At 56.7% G+C, this 21,839-nt stretch overlaps 1 protein-coding gene across 1 annotated transcript in view; it reads right to left on the bottom strand.

The window, feature by feature from the left end:
• Positions 1-21,624, bottom strand: part of SMARCD3 (SWI/SNF related, matrix associated, actin dependent regulator of chromatin, subfamily d, member 3) — a 33,013-nt gene extending 11,389 nt beyond the window's left edge. Inside the window, exons 1-2 of the mRNA XM_057549682.1 lie at positions 21,505-21,624; positions 19,712-19,852 (exon numbers count right to left, since the gene is read on the bottom strand). Coding sequence (XP_057405665.1) covers positions 19,712-19,750 — 39 coding nt within the window. The 5' untranslated portion in view covers positions 19,751-19,852; positions 21,505-21,624. The remainder of the gene's footprint in view (positions 1-19,711; positions 19,853-21,504) is intronic.
• Positions 21,625-21,839: the final 215 nt, after the last annotated feature.

The raw sequence follows: 21,839 nt of genomic DNA, 5'->3' as shown, positions 1-21,839 counted from the left end.
GCCTGTCCTAATCACATTCATTCTTTAAAGCCCGGCTTGGGCCCCACCTCCTCCAGGAAGCCTTCCCTGGTCCCACTCCTGTGCACAGATCTTTCTGTTCTCTGAATGCCCACTGCCATCTACCATGGCCATGAACTGGCACTTTACTAATGTCTCACGTTCCCTGCGTTTCATGTGTGTTATGTTTGGCTTTCCAAATAGGCTGCAGCCCCCTGAAGTCTGAGGCTGGTCTTAAGTGCCACTCTCCCTCCGTGCCTGCACACAGGGACTGGACATGACCAGTGCCTGCTAACACTTGCAACCACCCAAAGCTCAGTGGCCCAGTGGACAGAGCTCATACTCTGCCACTTACCTGAAGCTGTGCCTCACCATGGGCACCCCGCCTCCCTGTGGGTGCTTCTAGCATGGACATGTGACACCTTGGAGGTTCTGGGGGACAGGGACAGGGGCAGACACCTCTAGGGTTTATGTAAAGCTCCGAGGTCTCAACTCTTGGAGAGGCCTTTTGGGAAAAGAAGACAGCAGAGGAGGTGGATCGGCACAGTGGGAACACCAAGCATTTGTGAGGGGACTGGTCTTGGTGCTGGACATTGCAGGAGGTGGTTAGGCCAACGGATCTGGTGCCACCGAGGGGAGCATCACTCAGGTCCATAGATAACAGCCTGCTGGGCCACCCCAGGATGAGGGCCTCGCCCTGCAGACCCGTCTCTGGGAGACATCCTTACGCATACACAGGCAACAGATATATAGGGCATACCTGCCCCCAGGCACACACACCAATGCAAACACCAGAGGAACAAGGAGACACATGGATTTGCACACACAGGCACAACGTGATCACCAATGCAGTCTGTTCACAAGGCCTCAGCCAGCAGACACGTGTGCATGCTGCTTTTACAGGGGCGACCCTAGGTGTGCGGACACCGGGGAGCCTTCAGACCAGAAAGCAGAGGCGCCAGTGAGGGTGTCCCGGGCCAGGACTCCCACCTCACAAAGGCCAGGCTCCCCAACGGCTCAGCCCCAGAAGGGCGCTCAGCAGTGCCACGCCGCCCGCCGGCTCCTGCGTCCTGCCGGGTGGGAAGGAGGCCCGGGGGAAGCCCCGATTCCAACAGGCAGGGGCCCTTCCTGCCGGCTCAACCCGGCCCTTAGGCTCGGCCGACCGGCCCAGGCCGCGCTCCGGGCAGGCCGCGCGCGTGTCCGGGCAGAGGGCGGCCGCCCGGAGCCGGAGTCCCCCCTGCCGTCCCCCCATCTCTCCTTCCCTCGCCGAAGCACCACCAGCACCAAATGGCAAAGCGCCGCTCCCCGCGCAGGGAGAGATGCGCCGCGGCCGGCGGGACGGGCTCGGCGGCCCCCCCACGACGCCCGATCGGGCGGCGGCCGGGCGCTGGGGGGCTCGTCCGGGACCGCGGCCGCCCTCCCTCGCCCTCACCCGCCCGGTAACCGGGCAGCGGCGGGAGCCGGGCCGGAGCCGGCCCGGGCATGCGCACTGCGGCCTCCCTCCCGGTGAAGGTCAGCCCAGGGCCTAGCTGCAGGACTCAAAGGCGGCGGGGGGGTGGAGGCGGAGGAGGGAGGAGGGATGCAGCGGAGAGACTTAACTCCTTCCCCGCAGGAGGATGGCCACCAAGGCTGGGGCCGGAGCCCGGAGTCCCACCCTCCCGCCTTCTGCGGAGGTCCCGCGGCGGGCACACAGCTCAGGGGGAGGGGGGAGGAGGGAAGGAGGGGGAAGCGGGGCGGGGGGTTGGGGGGGGGAGAATGGAAAGAAGGAGGCTAGAAGAGGAGGGAAGCCGGGAAGGGGAGAGGGAGGAAGGCGAGGGAGGAACAAAGGAAACCAGACTGAAGGGAGAGACCTCTTTCCGCCGCCTATATCCCCAGCAATGAAGCTTTCCTTAGTGGCATGAAATTACCGTCACAGACTGGGGTGGGGGGTGGGGGGTGGGGTGTGTGTGTGTGTGTGTGTGTGTGTGTGTGTGTGTGTGTGTGTGTAAGAGAGAGAGAGAGAGAATGAAGTGAGACCACCTGGAGCTTTCAGGCTGAGGACCCCTGATTTCTGTGTCTGGTCCATCCCTAAACCCAGCCAGCCCACACTTTCTCCTCTGGTCACTAAACCCCAGGGCATGCCAGGAGGCCCAGAGGCAGCTCTGATCCAGCCTACCTGCCTGGTCCAAGTCCCAGGCCCCCAGAGAACCCTGGCTAGACCTTAGGGCCAGACCCAGCCCCCAGGGCTGGGTGAAGGGGAGTCTGCACCTCAGGCCCACCTCCAGCGAGGGGCTTCCTCCAGCCAGCAGACAGGACATCCGCAGACATGACCGCCGCGTTGTGGCACAGTCCTGCCCCTCCTCCCGGCTACCCCCACTGCTCTTCTCAGGCCAGAGCAGCGCTGGTCACCTCCCTCCTTGTGTGAGAATGTTTCTGTGCCCAGGACATCATCTGCTACTATCAAGGGGGCTGTCTCTGTGTCACTTCATCTTTCTATGTCAGTTTTGCAAGCACAAACAAGAGAGACAAATATGATAGAAAGAAGCAAAAAAAAAAAAAAGAAAAAGTAAGATGCCAAAACCATCGTGTGACCTTGGACAAGTCACTGTACCTCCCTATCCCTCAGGGAGTGAAGCACTGGGCCTCTTGGGCCCAGAGGGAAGGCCCATTTTGGATTCACAGCCAGTTTTCTCTCACTCCCCTCAGAGCCACCATTAATCAGGTGGTCCCATGTAGCAAAAAACGAGCCACACTGGCCTGGACCCCCTTCTAACGAGGATGGGGTCGGTCTGTGGAGTGGCTTATATGGAATACTGATAGGTGCTATAACTGCCCCAGCTGGCTGCCACAGCCTAGGGGGTGGAACATAGGGTGGGGCTCTGCCTGGAGGGAGGCGGCAGGCAGGTAGGTGTCCCACAGAACTATCCTTGCTCCCCACCCATCTTCCTCAAGACCAACACTGGCCTGTCTGGCTAGATTCGGGGCAAAAGCAAGAGGGATCCGAGGCCTCAGAATCCTCAGGACTCCAAGCAGAGGCGAGCCTCTTCCTCTCTTCTGGGAGCATAGGTGCCTGCCTCGCTCCACCGGCCTGGGGAGACCCACCCATCCCCATACACCCACTGTGGGGCTGCAGCCATCACTCCTGCCCTGCTTGTGCCCCAGGGCTCCCAGACCCCAGCCATCCTCTTTCTTGGCAGACAGGAGCCCCATCCCGGGGCTTCTGGTTCCTCTCCTCTTTCTCCCACAGCTCAGTGCCCCCTGCTGACCAGGATAACGTCCTGGTGGTCAGCATCTCAGTCTTCCCCCCAGGAAGCTTCTGAGGCCTCTGCTACTGCTCTGACCAGGTGGCCAGAGGGATTCCTGGGAACCAGTGCATTCTGAGGTCTGGGATGTCACCTGAGTGAAGAAAACTGAATACACAAAAAAGATTCATATATACACTACCAAATGTAAAATAGATAGCTAGTGGGAAGCAGCCGCATAGCACAGGGAGATCAGCTCCTGCTTTGTGACCACCTAGAGGGGTGGGATAGGGAGGGTAGGAGGGAGACGCAAGAGGGAGGGGATGTGGGGATATATGTATACGTATAGCTGATTCACTTTGTTACACAGCAGAAACTTACACAACAATGTACAGCAATTATACTCCAATAAAGATGTTAAAAACAAAAAAGATTCATCTGTATTGCCTTAAAGATTTTCTGGGGGGAATTAAGCCAAGTGGAAGTGGGCAGTGGAACGTACAGATGAAACATCCACGGAAGCCACACACGGGCCTGGTCTCCCCATGTCTTCAACTTCATTAGGAGGCAAGGGCAAGCCCTGCTCACAGGGTCTGAAAGGGCACTTTCTACTCTGCCCCCTCCCCTCCTGACGCAACGCTGCCTCTCTGCCCTGGTGGCCCCTGGGGGCGCCCGCCTTCTTGTCACCATGCCCTTGTTCCCACTGCATCAGGCGCCATGGAGAGCCCCAGACTCCCCTCAACTCCTGCACCCCCGGCTCCACAGGGCTCTGTGCGCCCCTCTTCCGCTGCCATCTCCCACCGAGCCCTTCCCTGTGCGGTCTGTCGGAAGGAGAATCTCCAATACACTTGCTACTTCTGTGAACATCCCTTTTGCCTTCTTGTGACGGAAGCTGGGCTCCCCGCTGAGTAACCTCCCCAAACCTTTCATGTGGGGGGCAGTGGTCTTCCCAGAGTCCCCACTGCCACTGGCCTCGAGGCGGGGTAGGTACCCTCCTTGCCCCTCACTGCTGCTTCCAGACCCCTGGCTTTGCATCTTACCCCCACGTACGGCGCCTTCTTTTCCGGAGCCTTCTAGCTCCTGGCTCACAGTCACTCCTCTGTCACCCTTGACCTCTTCCTGCTGCTCTCCTGGACCCTCATGGACAGCCCTTCCCATACCCCAGGGCTCTGGGTTCCTTGGCCGCCTCTCCTCCAGCGACCCTCCACCCTCCCTCAGTCACTCACGCCAGCGTCACCTCTTGGACCCTACTATTCCAGCACCTGCAACGCCCCCCCCATCTCAGTCCTAAGCTCCCCACTCTCGGACCACCATCTCCTTTTTGTCCAGCCCCCTGACCCCCAAAGCCTGTGACGCCACTGGAACCGCTGGTCTGTTTCTTTGACCTGCACCCCTCATCACAACAACTCCGCCCTGACATATATATACTCTTTTTCATTTTTAGTTATGGTAAAACATACATAACGTAAAATTTACCATTTTAACCTTCTTTGCATATACTCTTGACTCTCTTAAGAGTTAAACTCGGCTTCACCAACTCCTACCCTGCACCCCAGGACCTGAACATGGCTGGAGAGACACACCACCACCCTAACCTGGTCTCACTGTCATTTCCAGAGCTTGGACTTCAACAGGCCTCATCCTGCCCTGCCATCCCCCTCTTTCCCTAGACCATTCAGGTCCTTTCCCACTCCCACTCCCCTATGTGAGTTTTCCACATCTTCTCCCTCCTCCAACCTCCAACTCCTCCTCCCCCCCCTCCTCACTCCCAGCTGATGCCCTTGCTTCCCACTTCCCTGAGAAAACAGAAGCTTCTGAAGAACTTCCAGAGGTTCCCACCACCTCCTCCCACCTCCTGCCAACTCTCTCGCCTGGTCCCTACGGCTGAGTTATCTGTGCTCCAATCTAAAGCCGGCCGTCCCCTTGCATACGAGCTCCTGTCCCCTCCAGCACACTCGAGGGCATAGCTCCAGCAATTCTCCCCCGCACCATCACATCATCAGCTTAGCTCTCTCTACTGCATTGCTCCCATCAGCATGCTAAAGCACTGTCACCTTCCCTGAGAAACACTCACATAACCCGCTTATCCCATTGGTTACTGCCCAGTTGCAATAAAATTTCTCAAAAGAGTTGTCTACGTTTGCTGTCTCGGTTCTCCTCGAATTCCAGTCCCTCCAGGCGCACATCTCACAGCTCCACTGAAAACGCTCCCGTCCGGCCGCCGCCGATGACCCCACATCGCCAAGTGCAACCGTCAGTTCTCGGGCATCACCTTGCTTCTCCAGCCTCAGCATCCCACACAGTTGATCACTCTCTCCTCTTTTAAATACTCTCTTCCCTTCGCTCGTAAGACACTGCCCTCTCCTGGCTTTCCTCCCGCCTCCCTGGCTGTTCCTTCTCCGTCTCCTTGGCTGTCCGGCCCTCTTTCCCTCTCAGGGTCGGGTGCCCCAGGGCCAGTCCTTGGTCCTCTTCACTGCTCTACAATCATTCTTTGGAGATTTCATCCATCCCCCAATCTCAGAGTTTTAAATGCCTTCTATATGTTGACAACTCCCATTTTCCTCCAGCCCATTTTCTCTCCCAATCCTTGGACTCATGTATCCAGTTGTCTGCTCACATACTGTCGATTCCACCTGGACCTTGAATAGATACGCCCACGATGAAACTCCCGCTCTCCCACCTCAAACTTGCCTCACTACCCACGGACCTCACTCTCCTTCCAGCTGCTCAGGCCCGTGACCTTGGCACCATCCTGGAATCCTGCCTTTTTCTCACATCCCATATCCAATCAGAAAGCAAGTCCTGTTGGCTCTGGATCCAGAATCCAACCCCTTCTCACTTCTCCACTGCTACCACCCTGGTCCAATCCATCAATAATGAACAGCTTGCTTCCAACCTGGCCCCCAACCCTCTATTCTCAACACGCAACCAGAACAGTCCTTTAGGAAGGGGAGTCAGATGGCGTCACTTCTGCTCGAAACCCTCCCAAGGCACCCCCCCCCCATCTCATTGCCAGTGAGCGTCAGGTCGTGCAGGTCCCCGGACCCAGTCCCCTGCCACTCTCTGCTCCCTCTGTGTCCTCACCTAATGCATCTCCGTCACTCTTCTCTCTGCTCCAGCCTCTGGCCTCCTCGTGGCTCTTCAGAAACTCCAGGCACTCGGCAGCCTTTAGGGCTTGAAGCCTGCTGTTCCCTCTGCCAGGAATGCTCTTCCTCCAGCTAACACTGTCGCCTCCCTGAAGTCTTGGTTCCAATGTCCCCTTCTCAGTGGGGCACTCTCTGTCCACCCTATTAGAAGTCACCGCCTGCCCCTCCCCTGCCAGCTCTTTATCGCTTTCATTCTGCTGGGTTTCCTCCCCGTCCTGCACACCTTCCTCCATCCTTTATAACCTACTTACTTATTACGTTGAGCGTTTCACTTCTCTGTCCCCCGTTAGAATGTAAGCGCCCCAAAGGCAGGGATCTTTATGCCTTGTTCATGGATAAATCCCAAGGAGAGACCCCAGTATCTCAAAGGTGTGGGTAAAGAGAACCCACTCCAAGTCTACTTGGGATTGCCAGTGTGCTTCCAGACGCTGGGTGATGTTACAATCTGGGCTCGTGTTTCGTAGGATTAATAATACCATTTCAGATGTGGGAGTCTGCTGTTGCACAAGCACTTTCACACACATCAACCTGTCTAACTGACAGAGACCCTACCGGGTGGGGGCTGTAAGGAGCTGTGTGACCTGCCAGAAGTCACTGTGCTGTTACAGGCTGGGTCTGGGTCTGCAGAACGGGTCTCCCAACCTCAAGGTCCCTGGCTTCTCTCCTTCATCTCAACCTGCCTCTCCGATGTCCCCTCACGGAGTGCCTGCCTGCTGGGGATAGAGACACACACACACACACACACGCGCACGTGTGCCCCTCCACCTTCCCCAAACACCTGCTTTTTAAAGAAGGAAATCAAGATCCCCAGAGGCCTGTGCATTTAAGCTGAATTACCCTCAATTATCTTTTAAAATACACTCCCAAAAATCTCAAGCAGATTGTTTCAAACACTGGGAATACAAATTCTAGAAAATTTGCCATCGAGGTGTCTAAAATAAATGTCAATGCGTTGGAGGAAGTTGCATTATTTCCTATGTAAGAATTACCTTTTAGACCGAAAAATGAAACCCAGTTAAACTCTGAACAAGCCCCTGGCTCCTCGCTCCTGTGGGCGGATCAGCGGGCCATCCACGGGCTTCTCCTGGCTGGACAGACGGACACACACGTGTGTGTCCGTGGAACTCCTGGGTAGGACCCACGCACACGGCCTGCCACGTTGGCACCCCGCCCTGTCCTCCAGGAGCCACCCCAGGTACTTCCTTTGGGAACACGTGGTTACCTGCCCACAGGCCACGGGCAGCCCCAGTGCCACCTCGTCCTGCCTTCCTGGCACCACGTGATGGCCATAGGTCTGGAGAACTCAGAGGGCCCGCCCTGGCCTAAGAAGGGCAGGAGAAATGATCCAAGCAAAAGGCAAAAGTCTCCATCTATGTGCAGAGGGCCCCAGGCTTCTTGGGGAACCAGGCAAAAGTATGCGGGATTGAGAGGAGATGGTCTGTGAGGGCTGCCTGTGATCAAGGATTTCATGGTCAAAGCCCGGCTCGGCCCCTCCCATGTCCCCACACAGCATACCCTGGAAGTCTCTGGGGCTCAAACAGCTGTGGTGACAACCAAGAGGCCTCATGAAGACTCATCATGGAGCAGGAGGGGGAAGGAGATGGAGTGGGGTGGTCTCAGGGCCTGGACCTGCTTGGTGCACCACTCCTGGTTTCTGCAAACCTTTGTAACAAGGCCAGCGGGTGTCCCTCACCCCGACCTGTATAATGAATCCCCTCCAGGTAGCCCATCCTCCTGCCCTGACCCCGGGCTCTTGCTCCCAGATCTGGGCACTTGCCTTGGCCATTGCAAGCCAGTCTGTCCTGGGCCAAGGCTGTGACAACGGGGCTTTACTGCCCTGCCCGTTGCTCTAGTTCTTCTGGGGTCCTGTCCTCCCCCAGGCCCTGAACCCACTGCCCTCCCTGGGTGGGGTCTCTGTAGGCTCCGTGGTGTGATGGCTCTGAGCTTGGACTCAAGAACAGGGCTTCTCAACCCCAGCACTGTTGACATTTTGGGGCTGGATAATTCTTTTTTTTTTTTGGCTGCGCCGCGCAGCACATGGGCTCTTAGTTCCCCGACCAGGGATCGACCCCAAGTCCCTGGCATTGGAAGCACGGAGTCTTTGCCACTGGACCACCAGGGAAGTCCCGTGGATAATTCTTTATTGTGGGAGCCGTCTCGTGTATCGAATGATGCTAGGAATATCTCTAGCCTCTATCCAGTAAATTCTACCAGCACGTTCCTCTCCCCATCTCTTGGCATTGTCCTTTGTCCCTGGAGGGTGAAATTGCCCAGGGTTGAGAACCACTGCTCTAGAGTCAGACAGTCTTGGGATGTCATGCCTGGTGCAGCCTCTGAGTGATCATGACCTTGAACAAGTCACTGTCAGCCTCATTTTCCCTGTCTGCAAGACACAGAGCCCTTCACCTGACTCACAGGTGGATGTGAGGATTAAAGTGAGGTCGTATAAGGACTTCCCTGGCGGTCCAGTGGTTAAGACTCCGCGCTTCCCCTGCAGAGGGCACGGGTTCGATCCCTGGTGGGGGAACTGAGATCCTGCATGCCACAAGGCGCGGCCAAAAAGTAAAAAGAAGTCATGTATGTGCAGACTTCAGCACAGTGTCTGGCACACAGTAAACACTTAACGAATTGTCTGCTATCACTGGCTTCCGAGGCTAAGACTGCCAGACCCGGGGGGCCTCGGCCGCCGCTGCCCTGCCTTACCTCTGGGTCCTGGTGGTCCTGCTGCCCACCAACCCCCAGCTAGGGGACTAGTGAATACAGGAGCCCTCAGAGCCCTTCACCTGCGGGCTGTCCCAAATGCCAGGGAGGGTACGCGTGAGGGGTTGGCCAGGTGATTATTCATACTGGCCAATCATGGACGCTCAGGGAGCCAAAGGGGAGCCTGGGTTCTACCCAAACCACTGGAAGCTTTCTTGAGCAGAGAACGGCCATTAGTATCCAGCGTGGGTCTTACACGAGAAGCCCGTGTAGAAACTTGGTTAGGGGAGGGGCTGCAGGAAAGGAGGGGAGGGGGGACATCGAGAAGCCACCACGAGTAGTGAGTCAACTGGAGGGAAATCCAGGAAGAATTCATAAGGCCGCTCGCTGGGCCCAGGGAAGCCGAGGTTTGGGAGCTGCCGATGGAGGCATCTGAAGGAAAAGCAGGGCCTCCTCCCCGCCCCCGTCCCCTACTGCGTGGCCGTCTTGTACGAAGTGCCGCTGGTTCACACGGTGGACACAGTCACAGCCCTTGGGACTCTGAGTCTGAGGACCGAATGGGGACTGACGGGGCTCAGGGTGTGGAGAGGGTGGGAGACTGAGCAGCTCACGTCAGCTCCTGCCCCGGGATGACCACAGCTGCGGCCCGAGGAGGGAAGAGTAGAGGGCCAGTGCCCTCCGCCAGAGCTCCGGGCTTCCTTATGGGAAAGCGAGGCCAACGCCCCCGACGGCTACCTCCTCCGAGGGGCTGTGGGTTGGTGGGGGGGCCATGGCGGCGGTGGAGCAGCCAGCAGCTGCAGCCGTGCCCCAGGGTGACGGTGGGATCGGTGAGTTTCCAGGAGCTGCGCCCAAACCCTGGCGGAGGCGGCGGGGCGCCGGGGCTGAGCAGCAGCGGCAGAGCTGCCCATAGTCGGCTGTGGGCCGGCCGCCGAGCCAGGGTGCACTGCCTGCCCGCGCACCTGTGGCAACAGAGGTGCTGGAGGCCTCCCTCCGGCTCCACGCGTTCCCACGTGCGGAAAGCTAGAGCCAGGTGTGGAGCCGGTGTCCCGGCAGCCAAGGGGCCCAAGGGAGTCCACGGTGGCAGCAAGTCAAATTGTCCTTCGGGGGCCCTGGCTCTTCCTGTGGTGGGTGTGACCCGGGGTCACCTCCTGGAGGTTCCGGCCACCTAGAGCACAGTCTTCTCCCTCATAAGACATGACTCCAAATTCTGACGGCAGCTCTCAAAGTCCCTCTGTCATGGGAGAACGGCGTGTCCCCTCCAGCCCCCATCATCCCCAATTCATTTGTTGGAGTCCTAACCCCCAGTACTTCAGAATGCGATCTTATTCGGAGAGTCTTTAAGGAGGTAATCAAGTTAAAATGAGGTGGGTCCCTAGGGTGACCCCAATCCAATATGACTGGTGTCATAAGACTGGGGAAGTTAGGACAGAGACAGACACACACGAAGGGAAGACAATGTGAGGAGACACAGGCAGAAGACGGCCGTCTACAAGCCACGGAGGGAGGCCTGGAGCACAGCCTTCCCGCACAGCCCTCACAGGGAGCCAGCCCTGCCCACACCTTGATCTCCAGCTTCAGCCTCTGGAATTGTGAGAAAATACATTTCCACTGTTAAAGCCGCCCAGTCTGGTACTTGGTTACAGCAGGTCTAGAAAAGTAATCCTCCCCCAGCACTGCTCCTCACTATTCCTTGCTGGTCCATATCCCACCCGGCCCCTCCCTTCACATCCTCTGGTTTGCCTGAAGCCACAGAACGCAGGGCACTCAGAACAATGGACTTATATAAACAAGGTCCTACTGTATAGCACAGGGAACTATATTCAATATCCTGTGATAAGTCATAATGGAAAAGAGTATGAAAAAGATGGGAATTCCCTGGCGGTCCAGTGGTTAGGACTCCGCACTTTCACTGCTGAGGGCCTGGGTTCAATCCCACAAGCTGTGTGGTGTGGCCAAAAAAAAAAAAAAAAAAAAACCATATATATATATATATATATATATATATATATATATATGAAAAAGAATGTGTATATATATGTAACTGAATCACTTTGCTGGACAGCAGAAATTAACACAACATTGTAAATCAACTATACGCCAATAAAACAAACAAAAAAACAATGCTCATGAGCACAACACAGGGCAGAATCTGGGGCCAGAAGACCTGAGTTTGAGTCTTTATTCCACCACCTATTGACAGGAGGACAAAAGTGCCAACCTCTCTGAGCCTCAGTCGCTTCATCTCTAAAATGGGTATAGCATCATCGCACCTCTCTCACTGCGTTACTGTGAGTAGCAAAATAGAAACGAGAAGGCATATGTGAAAATAGTCTTTAAGTCATAGAGGACTGAATGAAGTCCTCACTGTTACTAATGTATTACCCTTTGGTAAGCACCCATCCCACTTTGGACTCGTACTGAACTTCCTGTCAATTAAAAACTTGATTCTCTTTCTACTTTGTGCCAAAACATGTCTCTCCATCCCATACTTGTAAAGTTGCCTTTTTGGACTCAAGAATATTCCTCTTGGGGCTTCCCTGGTGGCGCAGTGGTTGAGAATCTGCCTGCCAACGCGGGGGACACGGGTTCGAGCCCTGGTCTGGGAAGATCAACATGCCGCGGAGCAACTGGGCCCGTGGGCCACAACTACTGAGCCTGCGCATCTGGAGCCTGTGCTCCGCAACAAGAGAGGCCGCGATAGTGAGAGGCCCGCGCACCGCGATGAAGAGTGGCCCCCACTTGCCGCAACTAGAGAAAGCCCTCGCACAGAAACGAAGACCCAACACAGCCAAAAATAAATAAATAAATAAATTGATTTTTAAAAAAATTTAAGAATATTCCTCTTGTAAGAATTAACCCGTTATTCCAGCTTGAGAGCTTCTGGATCTCAATTCCCTTATCCAATATATTTACCATCCTTTCCAGCTGTGCATCATTCATAAATCCAGTGAGTGTGACCTTCTCTCTTCATCCAAGTCTTTACTGAACGTATTGAAAAAGGCACCAGGACAGAGCCCTCTCTCCAAATGATCTACACCCTTTGGAATTAGTCTTCAATTGTCAGCAATTTTACTCAATCACAGTAATATCCAGTGATGTGCTGCAGTGTCATGGTGGTAGTTTAAAATCAGCTACGGTAGGAGTATTTATACCACAGACATTAGCAAATGATGCAAATCATATTTCATCTCCCCCTTCCCACCCTGTCAAGAGCCAGTTGTTAAGTATTTACCAGCACACCACTGCATTCAGGCCACTTGTATGCGTCATACTCAAGACACTGGGAGAGACTTTGTCAAACGCCTCCAAATTAACACATATATCTTTATGGAGCTTAATAGGCTACAAAACAGTTCAATATTCATGATTTAACTTGGTTCTTTCAACATCCCAGGAAGTGAAAGGGCTGGATATTATTAGTATACCCATTTTAAAGATGAGGAACACAAGGTTAATGACTGACTTAGGGCCAGACAGCCAACTAGTGTCAAAGGGGCTCAAACTCCCATGTTCTGATCTCAAGGCCAGCGTTCTTTTCTGCTCACCCTCTGACTGCTCTCACGCTGGTTGTCAAAAGTACCCTGAATTCCCTCAGCAGCCACTGCTCTGGGTTCACAACATGGACAAGTTGAGAGGGAGAATCTCCAAAAGCCTTGGCCCTTCTCATTAGCAGCACATCCCTGAGGACTGATGAGTGATGCTTCTCTACTTCGGAGAGGGTCCTCAAGTGTTTGACAAGACTCTGCATTTCGTTTATAATTCATTGACGGCAGGAGGCCACCCAAAGTGACAGCAACTCTTCATGCAGTGTGTCTCAACTGGGGCCCACTGAGAAACACTGATTCGGGGTTCAGGGCCTGAAGGCCAGAAGAGATGACAGGTGACAGGTCACGGGGTAAGGAAAGCTCACGGTGGACGCTGCAAACTGGGAAAGCCGGACAGGTTTCGCTTAGCCCACAGTGTGTCTTAAACACTTTAAAAAATCTTAAAAATGGAAAGATTTCATATAAAAAGCCAGATTCCCAGAATCTCTTAAAACGCTGGAAATCTGGCAACACAGATGGAGTTGAGGGGCTGTCTGTTTCTGAAGGGGTGCGAGCTCTGCAATCCACCGCACCCCCATTCCCTGTTTTAGGGGTTGGATCTCTCACGCCCCTAGGGACCCAGCAATTAATGGGAAGAAATGGTGTGGGCCTCGTGCACAATGACAACCAGCCCTTGACCTGGGCCTCAGAGCTGGGGTGAACAGGGGATGCTGGCCCGTAGAGAGGCCTGGCTGCTTTGCCCTTTGAGGGCCAAGGTTTGGGTCATGGTACCTCAGAAGACGCAGTGGACAGACCCCAGCTGGGACTCTTCCCCGACCACTGGGAAGCTTCTTAACCTCTCTGCACCTTAGTTTCTCATCTTAAAAGTGGTGACAATAATAACATTTACCTCACAGTGTTGCGGTGAGGACAAATCAGTTAAAGCATGTAAAAGTCTTAAAACCGCAATAAGCCCTCTGTCAACACCGGCTGCTACTATTCTGACCCCAGCCTGCTTCCCTTCCCTTCCCCTTCCTGAAGTCGCTGCTGTGGAGTCCTGGGTGCTGCGGAGGAAGTGAGGGCTGCTGGGGGGCAGTCTTGACAGATGGGGTGTCGACCACCCAGCGGGCATATTTTCGACAGGGTTTCTAAGACTGGATTTTCTCCTGAAGGCAGAGGTCTGGGTAAAATGGGGGAAGGGGTGGTAAAGTCGGGGCTCAGAGCGGAAACTGAGGCAAGAAAAAGCAAAAGCACGATGATGCTTCCCGCTGGTGGGGGAGGGGTGGAGTGGGATTTACAGACAGAGCTGGAGCTCAGCTTCCCCTCCCTCTACTCAGGCCCCGCCCCCACCAGCAGGACCCTCCCCCACTCCTGCAGCACCTCCCCCAAGCCCACCCACCTGGGCCCCTGCTGTTGATTCAGCTGCTGGGACTGCAAGGAATCTGTTCACAGCCCTGGAGAGACCGAGGACCACAGGGCTCTCTCCTGGGCTCCACTGGCTTACTTTTTTTTTTTTTTTTTTTCTCTCCAACTAAAAACGTCATTAAAGGCCAAGAAGGCAGGCCTCGCAAACACACCGATTGCATCAGGCTGGATAGCGAGCTACTGTCTGGAAAGATGGCGAACGCTCACAGGGTAACTCTGCATCTGAGCTCTCAGAACCGGGATCAGAGACAACCTTCTCGCTGGTGGGTGGAAAGCCCGGGGCTTCTCGCTGACTCTAGCCTTTACGAGGCAACGGTGTCAGTGAGGACAGCGGGCTGGCCTGGAAACCAGGGAGACACCGGTCGGTCACCAGAGCCAGTGCTCTGGGGTCTACAGCTCACGCCTGGAGCCGGGACAGCGCCCAGCTTCGCATTTTAACCCAGCGGTGATGAGGGGCGCTCCCCGCATCCATGGCGAGCGGGCCTCGTGCAGAGTGCTTGGTACTCAGCTTCCCCCGGAGTCTTTACAGGCAGGGGATTAAGTCCTGTCCCACAAGGAGACACTGAGACCCAGGGAGCTAAGTGTCTCCCTAAGTCTCCCTAGCAGGTAAAGGGCACAGCTCAGCCTCTAAGGAGGCCTGGGGGCTCTGAAGCCTGTCTAGACAGCCCCGCCCCCGTCCAGCTCTCCCAGTGGGCGCCAAGGTCTGAGCAGCCGGCACAGGCCCCCAGGTAAGGCACATCTGAAGACGCCAGACCTGGATGTTCCCAAGAGTAGACGCAGGGCGTGTGGGAGACCTGCCTCCAAATGTCCGGAGGAGGGCAAATGTCGCGGAAGCAGAAAGGGGTTCATTCTCTGTAACTCCAAGGGCAAGACCGAGGTCACAGGAAGGAAGAACCTCCCTCATCACAAGAACAACTGAAGAGGGGATGGACTTCCCTGATCATGGTGAACAGTTCCTACCGGAGAGGGACTGACGGGGCGTGGGCCAAGAGCACCTGCACAGAGCAGCTCAGGTGTCAGCAGGTCAAGGCGGGCACGCAGGAATGGCCCACCCTTGGGTCGTCGGGGTATAGAGAGGGCGGGGCCAACGGTACAGAGGGATCTCAGGCTCCTTTTACCATCAGCTGTCAAGGCCACCTCCTCTCCCCTACTGCCTCATTCATCCGCTCATTCATTCAAGAAACAGGGAGTTCCCTGGCGGTCCAGTGGTGAGGACTCTGTGCTTTCACTGCTGTGGCCCGGGTTCAACCCTTGGTTGAACCAAGTTTCCCCAAGCCGCACGGCCAAAAAAATACATATATATATTTTTCAGCACTGTGTTGAACAAGACAAATGCAGTCTGTGCCTTTAAGGAGCACGTCCATGAAATATTGAAATTTTTGGTACATGCTACAAGACAAAAGAAGGTGGAACGTTACACCTTGGAGTGGGAGAAAGTGTCCCTGGAAGAAGTGGTATTTAAGTCAAGACCTGAATGATGCACGTACTTAGGCAGGTGAAGGGAGCTGGAAGGGTGTTGCAGGCAAAGGAAACAGCATATATGAAGCCCTCAAGGAAACGGAAGACGCAATGGATCAGGCCTGTGTTACAAGAAGCCCATTTGGCTAGTCTGATGGGTTGGGGCTGGGGGGAAGGGGCCAGACCCTGTGTGGGGCACCAGTTGTCATCCAGGCGGAAGACAACAGCAGCATGCACTAGCGTGGTGACGTGGGGAATAAGAAGTGGATGGAAGTGAGATGTGTCTAGGAAATAAAATCAAATAAAACGATTGTCCCGATGGAGAGAGGAGGAAGGGGTAGGGTCAAAGGTCACTCCCAAGTCGGAACTTGAGCTTTGATGTCACTGTCCAGCAACGTGGATGGCCCCACCCCCACTGCAAAGGGGACCCTGCTCTCTTGTCATCATGTGTTCACAAGGAGGCTTCTAATCTATTCTTCAGGAGTCAAGACTCTGGAATAATCCTCTGCCACCTCGCCTCACCTCTCTTCCCTTTGGGAGGGGCTGTCTAATGAGGTGGTGAGGGTCTGACACCTTCTGGACAAGTTCCTCTCCTGGGTCAGGGGGGAGGTGAAGTCACGGCTGTCCCCCGTGGCCTGCCTTCCCCTTTAGGGGGGGTCTGCTGACAGGAGGCTGCCTATCTCCTCCTGTTAACCTGCACCAGGTAAGCAAACCCAAGGTTAGGGTGTCAGGTCCACCTTCTACATCTGGGCTTCAGGTTCAGGCTTCTTTCTTCAGTCTAGCTTTCCCTGCCATGAAGTTGATAAATGCCTGCCATCTGTGTCTCGTTCTCAGTGGGTTCAGGACCTGGGGGTAAGGGGTGTGACTGGTCCCTCCCTGTACCCAAGCTCACCTGTTGGGCACACATGCTGATCAAGGTCTTTATTTTCCTATGAGGAGAGTCCCCTTAGCCCAAGAATGTATTGATAACTCTGTACTTGATTCCCAATTCTAAATAAACTTGCCTGCTGCCTGATATTCATTGGAAACTTTGTTGTAAATATTAACAGGCAAGGCATTCTTCTAGCTGTTCTAAATTTTATCTTTGGATCGAGCACGGTCAGCAGTATTTGCACAGCCGTGTGATGTTCTGTCAGCCCTGGGCTTAGCCCGAGGAAACTGCTGTGGAATTGTTGAGGATATTGCTTAACTTGTCACACAGAATCCCCCGCATGTCATCACACAGGAGACACTTCTCGGGGTCTCAGGGCCAGAAATCACAGTCTTTTGGGGCAAATGGTTTGACTTTTGTCCTACAGGCAGTGTAACCCCTCATGTGTTCCCGCTGTGAGAGGGGGCTGCAGGCCTCATGGTTTGCGTGTTGTCCACTAACCTCCTCCTTGGCTACAACATCCTTTCCCTACCCTGCGTTCCTCTGTCCTGATTTCCTCACTATGTGTGTCTTTGCAAACTACCTCAAGCTCCTTTGGAATGAGGCGAGTACATCTTCCTGCATCTTTTCTCCCCCACCCCCCTCACAGCATACTGTTCCTCACTCCAAGCCCCAGAATGTTCTTCAGTCTGGAAAGAAGGTTGACATGGGAGATGATCCAAGTTTGTAAATTCCAGTAAAGGCATGAGTGGCCACATGCTCATGAGACAGTTTCTCAAATTTCCTGGAAGTGAGTTTGGGGCACAGAGAAATGGGTTTCACAGGTTAGGAAGCAAATCAAGAGGTGGGCCAGGCTGAGGTGTGCTACGGGGGCCCAAATACACCCCCGTAGGGTCCCTACAAGTTACCGAGGGTCTGCATATCCCAAAGAGCCACAGCCCCACCCCCAAAGTCTCCCTCAGCTGAATGCCCCCCAGAAGCAGGCTGGACCAGTGATTCAAGAGGGCTCAGAATCCAGCCAAAGAGGAGAGCCATTTGCTCGTCCTGCATGTCTGCGGCTCTGCGTCCTCCGGTGACACCTCCCCCTGGTGCCACCTCAGCTCATTACCTCTGCCACTTAACGCTCACTAACAACGAGCTCTTACTCGCAATCACACCGCAGGCACTTGGGGCGAACACAGCCTCCAGCTGCTGCACGCCTGGCCCATGCCGCCCGCCCGTGCTGTCTAGACGCTAGCGCGGGGCCTGTCAGCATCCAAATGACAGCACGTGCCCAAGCCGCCGGGCGTCAAAGTCGGCTCCCCGCTGCACGGAATGAAGGCCAATTTTACGTCAACGTGACTCCAAAATAAAATGCCAGAAAATTCCCCCAGCACCTCGCCCCTCACCACCTTCATCACATGGGGAGGTCGGGGCTCCCGACTCCCAGGAATCCTAGACTGAACCTCGTGATTGGGGCCACTCGGGGACCAGGTGTCACTACGATGCACTCACTGCTCCCAGAGCCTCCCAACCCCGCCCCCCCCCCGGTCTTCTCAAGCCTCCCCTCCCCCACCGCCCCCCCCTTCAGGTAGGTCACCCCCTTGGGCAAGGATGGAAACAGCCCAGGGCACCTACCTACTGCTGCTGGGGAGCCCCTGAGGGCTTACCTCAGTGCACCCCAAATCAGCTGCAATTTACAAGGATTCACTACGTAAGGGCCTGGCTCTGCTGTACCTCCCAGGGCCCTGAGCTGCCTCCCCATCAGCCAGCCCCCCCATTCGACCTGGCCTCCACCTTCAGACACCCCAGAACTTTAGAGCTGCCCGGGAAGAATGTATTTAGTATACTAGCTCACACCTCTTCTCTAGGAGTCTGCATTTAAAAACCAACCCCACGAGCTAAGGAACACTTTTGCACTTAGCCTAGGGCAGTGGTTAGGTTGTGGGCCAGTGGGTCGGACCTTTGTCTGGGGGCCTTGATGAACTGCACGGGTTTCCGTGGTGACCAGCACCCGGTGCTGGTCTCTCTGCATCCAGGGCTGCTCAGCTCTGCGCCAGCCAGGCTCCGCCTGCAGCCAGTGCCCTGCACCATTCCGCCCTGGGCCCACCGACCAGAGGGGTGCGGGGTAGAGAGGGGGCGGCGCTGCCCTGGCCTTCAGAGCGGCCCAGGCAGGAAAGCAAGTTCCTCTGCCCCCTCTCAGGGAGGAGAAGCTGAGAAAAGCACTCTCATTCGGCCCACCCCCTGCCCCCGAGTGACCAGCCTACCCCACCTTCCTGTTCTCTGAAAGCCAACTTCAAATTGCCCCTACGAAGGGCTTTCCTGACGTCTCCCTTGTCAGAGCCCGGAGGCCTGAGTCATCCACTCTGGCACTTCCTGTGGGATGGCCAAGTCTGCTCCCCATCCTGGACTGCCAGCCCGAGGGCGGGGACTGGGTCCCTCACACCTCCAGGGCCCTGAGAGCATCCCATCTGTTGCCAGGTGACTCCCACCGGTGAGGTGGCCAAAGTGACGGGTGGGGCTGGACCGGCAGAGCTCAGACCAGGCTGCAGGCTTCAGACCCACAGCTCCAACCCCTCCCTCCCCACAGATGGATGGGGCTCTGGGGCAGGCGGCCTTTCCACGTGGGGCCTCAGCACTTCCTTCTGGACCAGGGGCACCCAACGTGGGACCAGCTAGGCTGTCCTCCTCTCACACTGCCGGGAGGAGGCTCAGGAGGGTCCAACTGACGTGCGATGGGCCTGAGCGTGCCTCTGAGCCAGTGCAGGGCTGGCTGCCCCAGAGGCCCTGAAACAGGATGCCACCACCACCCTTCCTGACCCAAACAAAGCCCTGCCTGCAGCCTGGAAGGCTTTCAGGTGTTCACCATACGTGTTTGGGGGTAGGTTTCTAGAGCCCAAGTTGTGCCAGGGCTCAGCAGGTCCCTGCTCCTCCTGACTGGCAGAAAGCATGTGTGCACACGTGTGTGGGGGGTGTTGGGCACATGGGTGCACTCACACACACGTGAGGGCAAGGAGGTGTGTCTGGGGGTCTGGGGGTGGGGAGGAAGTGGAACAAGCCAGGGCACTAGACCATTTTCACATGAACCAAAACCTTGGCTTCAGGCTCACTCGTCCCTGTCTGCAATGGCTCTGAGAGGCAGGGCCCAGGGACGGTGGGAGGTAAGGGGACACTGAGCAAGAGGGAGGGCAACGGTGGCGGTAGCTGGCAGCAGGGTCTGGGAAGAGGCTCCAGCTGTCACAGGGGATGAGAAGAGGCACTGCCATGGGTCCAGACGGGGGCAGAAGTGCCAAGGGGGGCCGTGGAGTGTGACCAGGGGCTGAGAGCCACCAGCTCTCAGTGGAGCCCCAGGGCTCCTGCTCCCGGGCTGCTGGGGGAAGCAGCACCTACCTGTACCACGGCGGGTGGGTGCTGAAGGCCTGGAGTCATAGGTGGCTGGGTCCTGCAGTGGGGGAGTCATCCAGTGCCCCCTCGGTGCCCGGGCCCAGAGCCTACCGTGCCTGCAGCACCAAGGGCCATTCTGAGGAGGATCTGAAAGGAGAGGGCAGTGGGAGGGGCGGGCCAGACCCCAAGCCCCAGAGGCAGACTCACAATGGGCCTGAGGATGCTGAGGGGCCCGCTGCGTGGACCCACTCCCTGGCACGGTCTGAGGAAGGCAGGAGGTGTGCAGGAAGGGACGAGGGGGCAGGCGAGGGCCAGCCCGGCTGGGTGGCATGAGGAGGAGTGTGGGGTGGGAGCGCTGTGAGTGCAGGAAGCCGTCAGAGGCGGGTCCTGCAGGACAGAGTTAGATGGACGAGAGCAGAGGATCCAGGCAGAGCCCAGGCCCTGGCGGGGCAGGCAAATTTGGGGGACTTGGCAATAGGCGGAGGAGGACCATCAGCCAGGTTGGGACCTGGATGACTTCTGGAGTTCAGGGACATCCCAAGGGAATCTAGGGTGGCCGGCAGGTAGAGCGACCTGCTCTGTACTCTGCTCAGCTCACATGGAACCCTCCCTGTGTGCACAGCCTGGTTTCACCCCCATGTAAGAGCAGGACGGCTGTGGGCTGGGGTCAGAGCCCACCTTGTGAGTTGGAGTCCCTGGGCAGATGGTGGGGAGTCGGGGATGGGGGGGGCAGCGCAGTACCTACAGGGGGCGGGGCTTGAGAGCAGTTCAGGGTCACGTGTAGGTGGTGTTGGCCAGAGGGCGACTCTGAGAAGGTGAGGAGGAAGGGGAGGCAAGGAGAGGAGGAAGATGCCAGCAGGGGAGATGTTACCAGCCCTGGGCTGGGAGGAGGTGCCCTGCAGGAAGGTGGGAGACAGAGGGACAATCTGAAGGGAGCAAGGTGTCCAGGCAAGAGGATGCCAAGTGGAGACAGGGCAGGTGCCAGGCGGTGGGGAGGAGGGGAGGGGAAGGAGGAGAGGTGCCAGAAAGGGGGGAGGAGAGGAAGTGCCAGGCAGGGGGGAGGTGCCAGACACAAGGGAGGAAGGGAGGTGCCAGGCAGGGGGGAGGAGGGGAGGTGCCAGGCAGCGGGTGGAGAGGAGGGAGAGGATGCCAGTCAGAAGCAGGATGGGAAAGTGCTAGGCGGGGAGGAGCAGGTACAAGGCATCTGGGGAGGAGGGAAGGTACCAGGCAGGAGGGTGCCAGGCAAAGGGAAAGAGGGGAAATGCAGGGGAGGGAGAAGGGGAAGGTACCAGGTAGGGGAAGGAGGGAAAGATGCCAGGCAGGGGTGAGGAAGGGGGAGAATCAGAGAGGAGGCGGGATGGGAGTTTGCCAGTCATGGAAGAGGTGCAAGAAAGGGAGTGGGGGGAGGTGCCAGGCAGGGGGAGGGAGAGCGTCAGTAGTGGGGGGGGAGAGATCAGGAAAGGAGGAGGGGAGGAAGAAGCCAGGCAGGGAGAAGGGGGTGCCAGGTAAGGGGAAGGTGCCAGGTAAGAGGAAGGTGCCAGGAAGGGAAAAGAAGGGAGGTGCCAGGCAAGGGGAGGAGGGGGTAGATGCCAGACGGGGTGGGGGGAGGGATGCCAGGCAGACGGGAGGAGAGGAGATACCAGGCAGGGGGGAGGAGGGATGCCAGGCAAGGGAAGGAGGGGTGATGCCAACAGAAGCAAGACGGGTACTGCCAAGCAGGGAAAGCCGAGGTGCCGGCGCAGCGCGGCGGCGCGGCGTCTCCTCCAAGGGCCTGGGACCGCGCGGCGCGGGTCGCTCACCTGCTCCCCCGGGACCCTGGCCCGGCGCGCGGCTGCTCGCTCCCAGCTCGGCGCTCGGCTCGGCCCCGGCGCCTGCGCCGCTGCAGCCCTGAGCGGGGGAGGCGCAGGGAGCGTCTGCAAAGAGCGAGGAGCTTAATAATGAGTTAGGGATCAGAACAGGCAGCGTCGCCCCATCCATCCGAATATGTGATCGCCAGGCTAGGAGCACCGCGGCGCGCCCTTGCCGGGCCCATTGTGATCTGCAGTCCTTGCGCAGATGTGCCTTCGGTCTGTAGATGCACCTACGCGCCCGTGGATTCACACAGACCGTCAGAGCGTCTGATGTGACCGCAGGC

Source organism: Balaenoptera acutorostrata, chromosome 7 (assembly GCF_949987535.1).
Source record: "Balaenoptera acutorostrata chromosome 7, mBalAcu1.1, whole genome shotgun sequence".
Taxonomy (NCBI): Eukaryota; Metazoa; Chordata; class Mammalia; order Artiodactyla; family Balaenopteridae; genus Balaenoptera; species Balaenoptera acutorostrata.
This window is presented reverse-complemented; position numbering and strand designations above follow the sequence as displayed.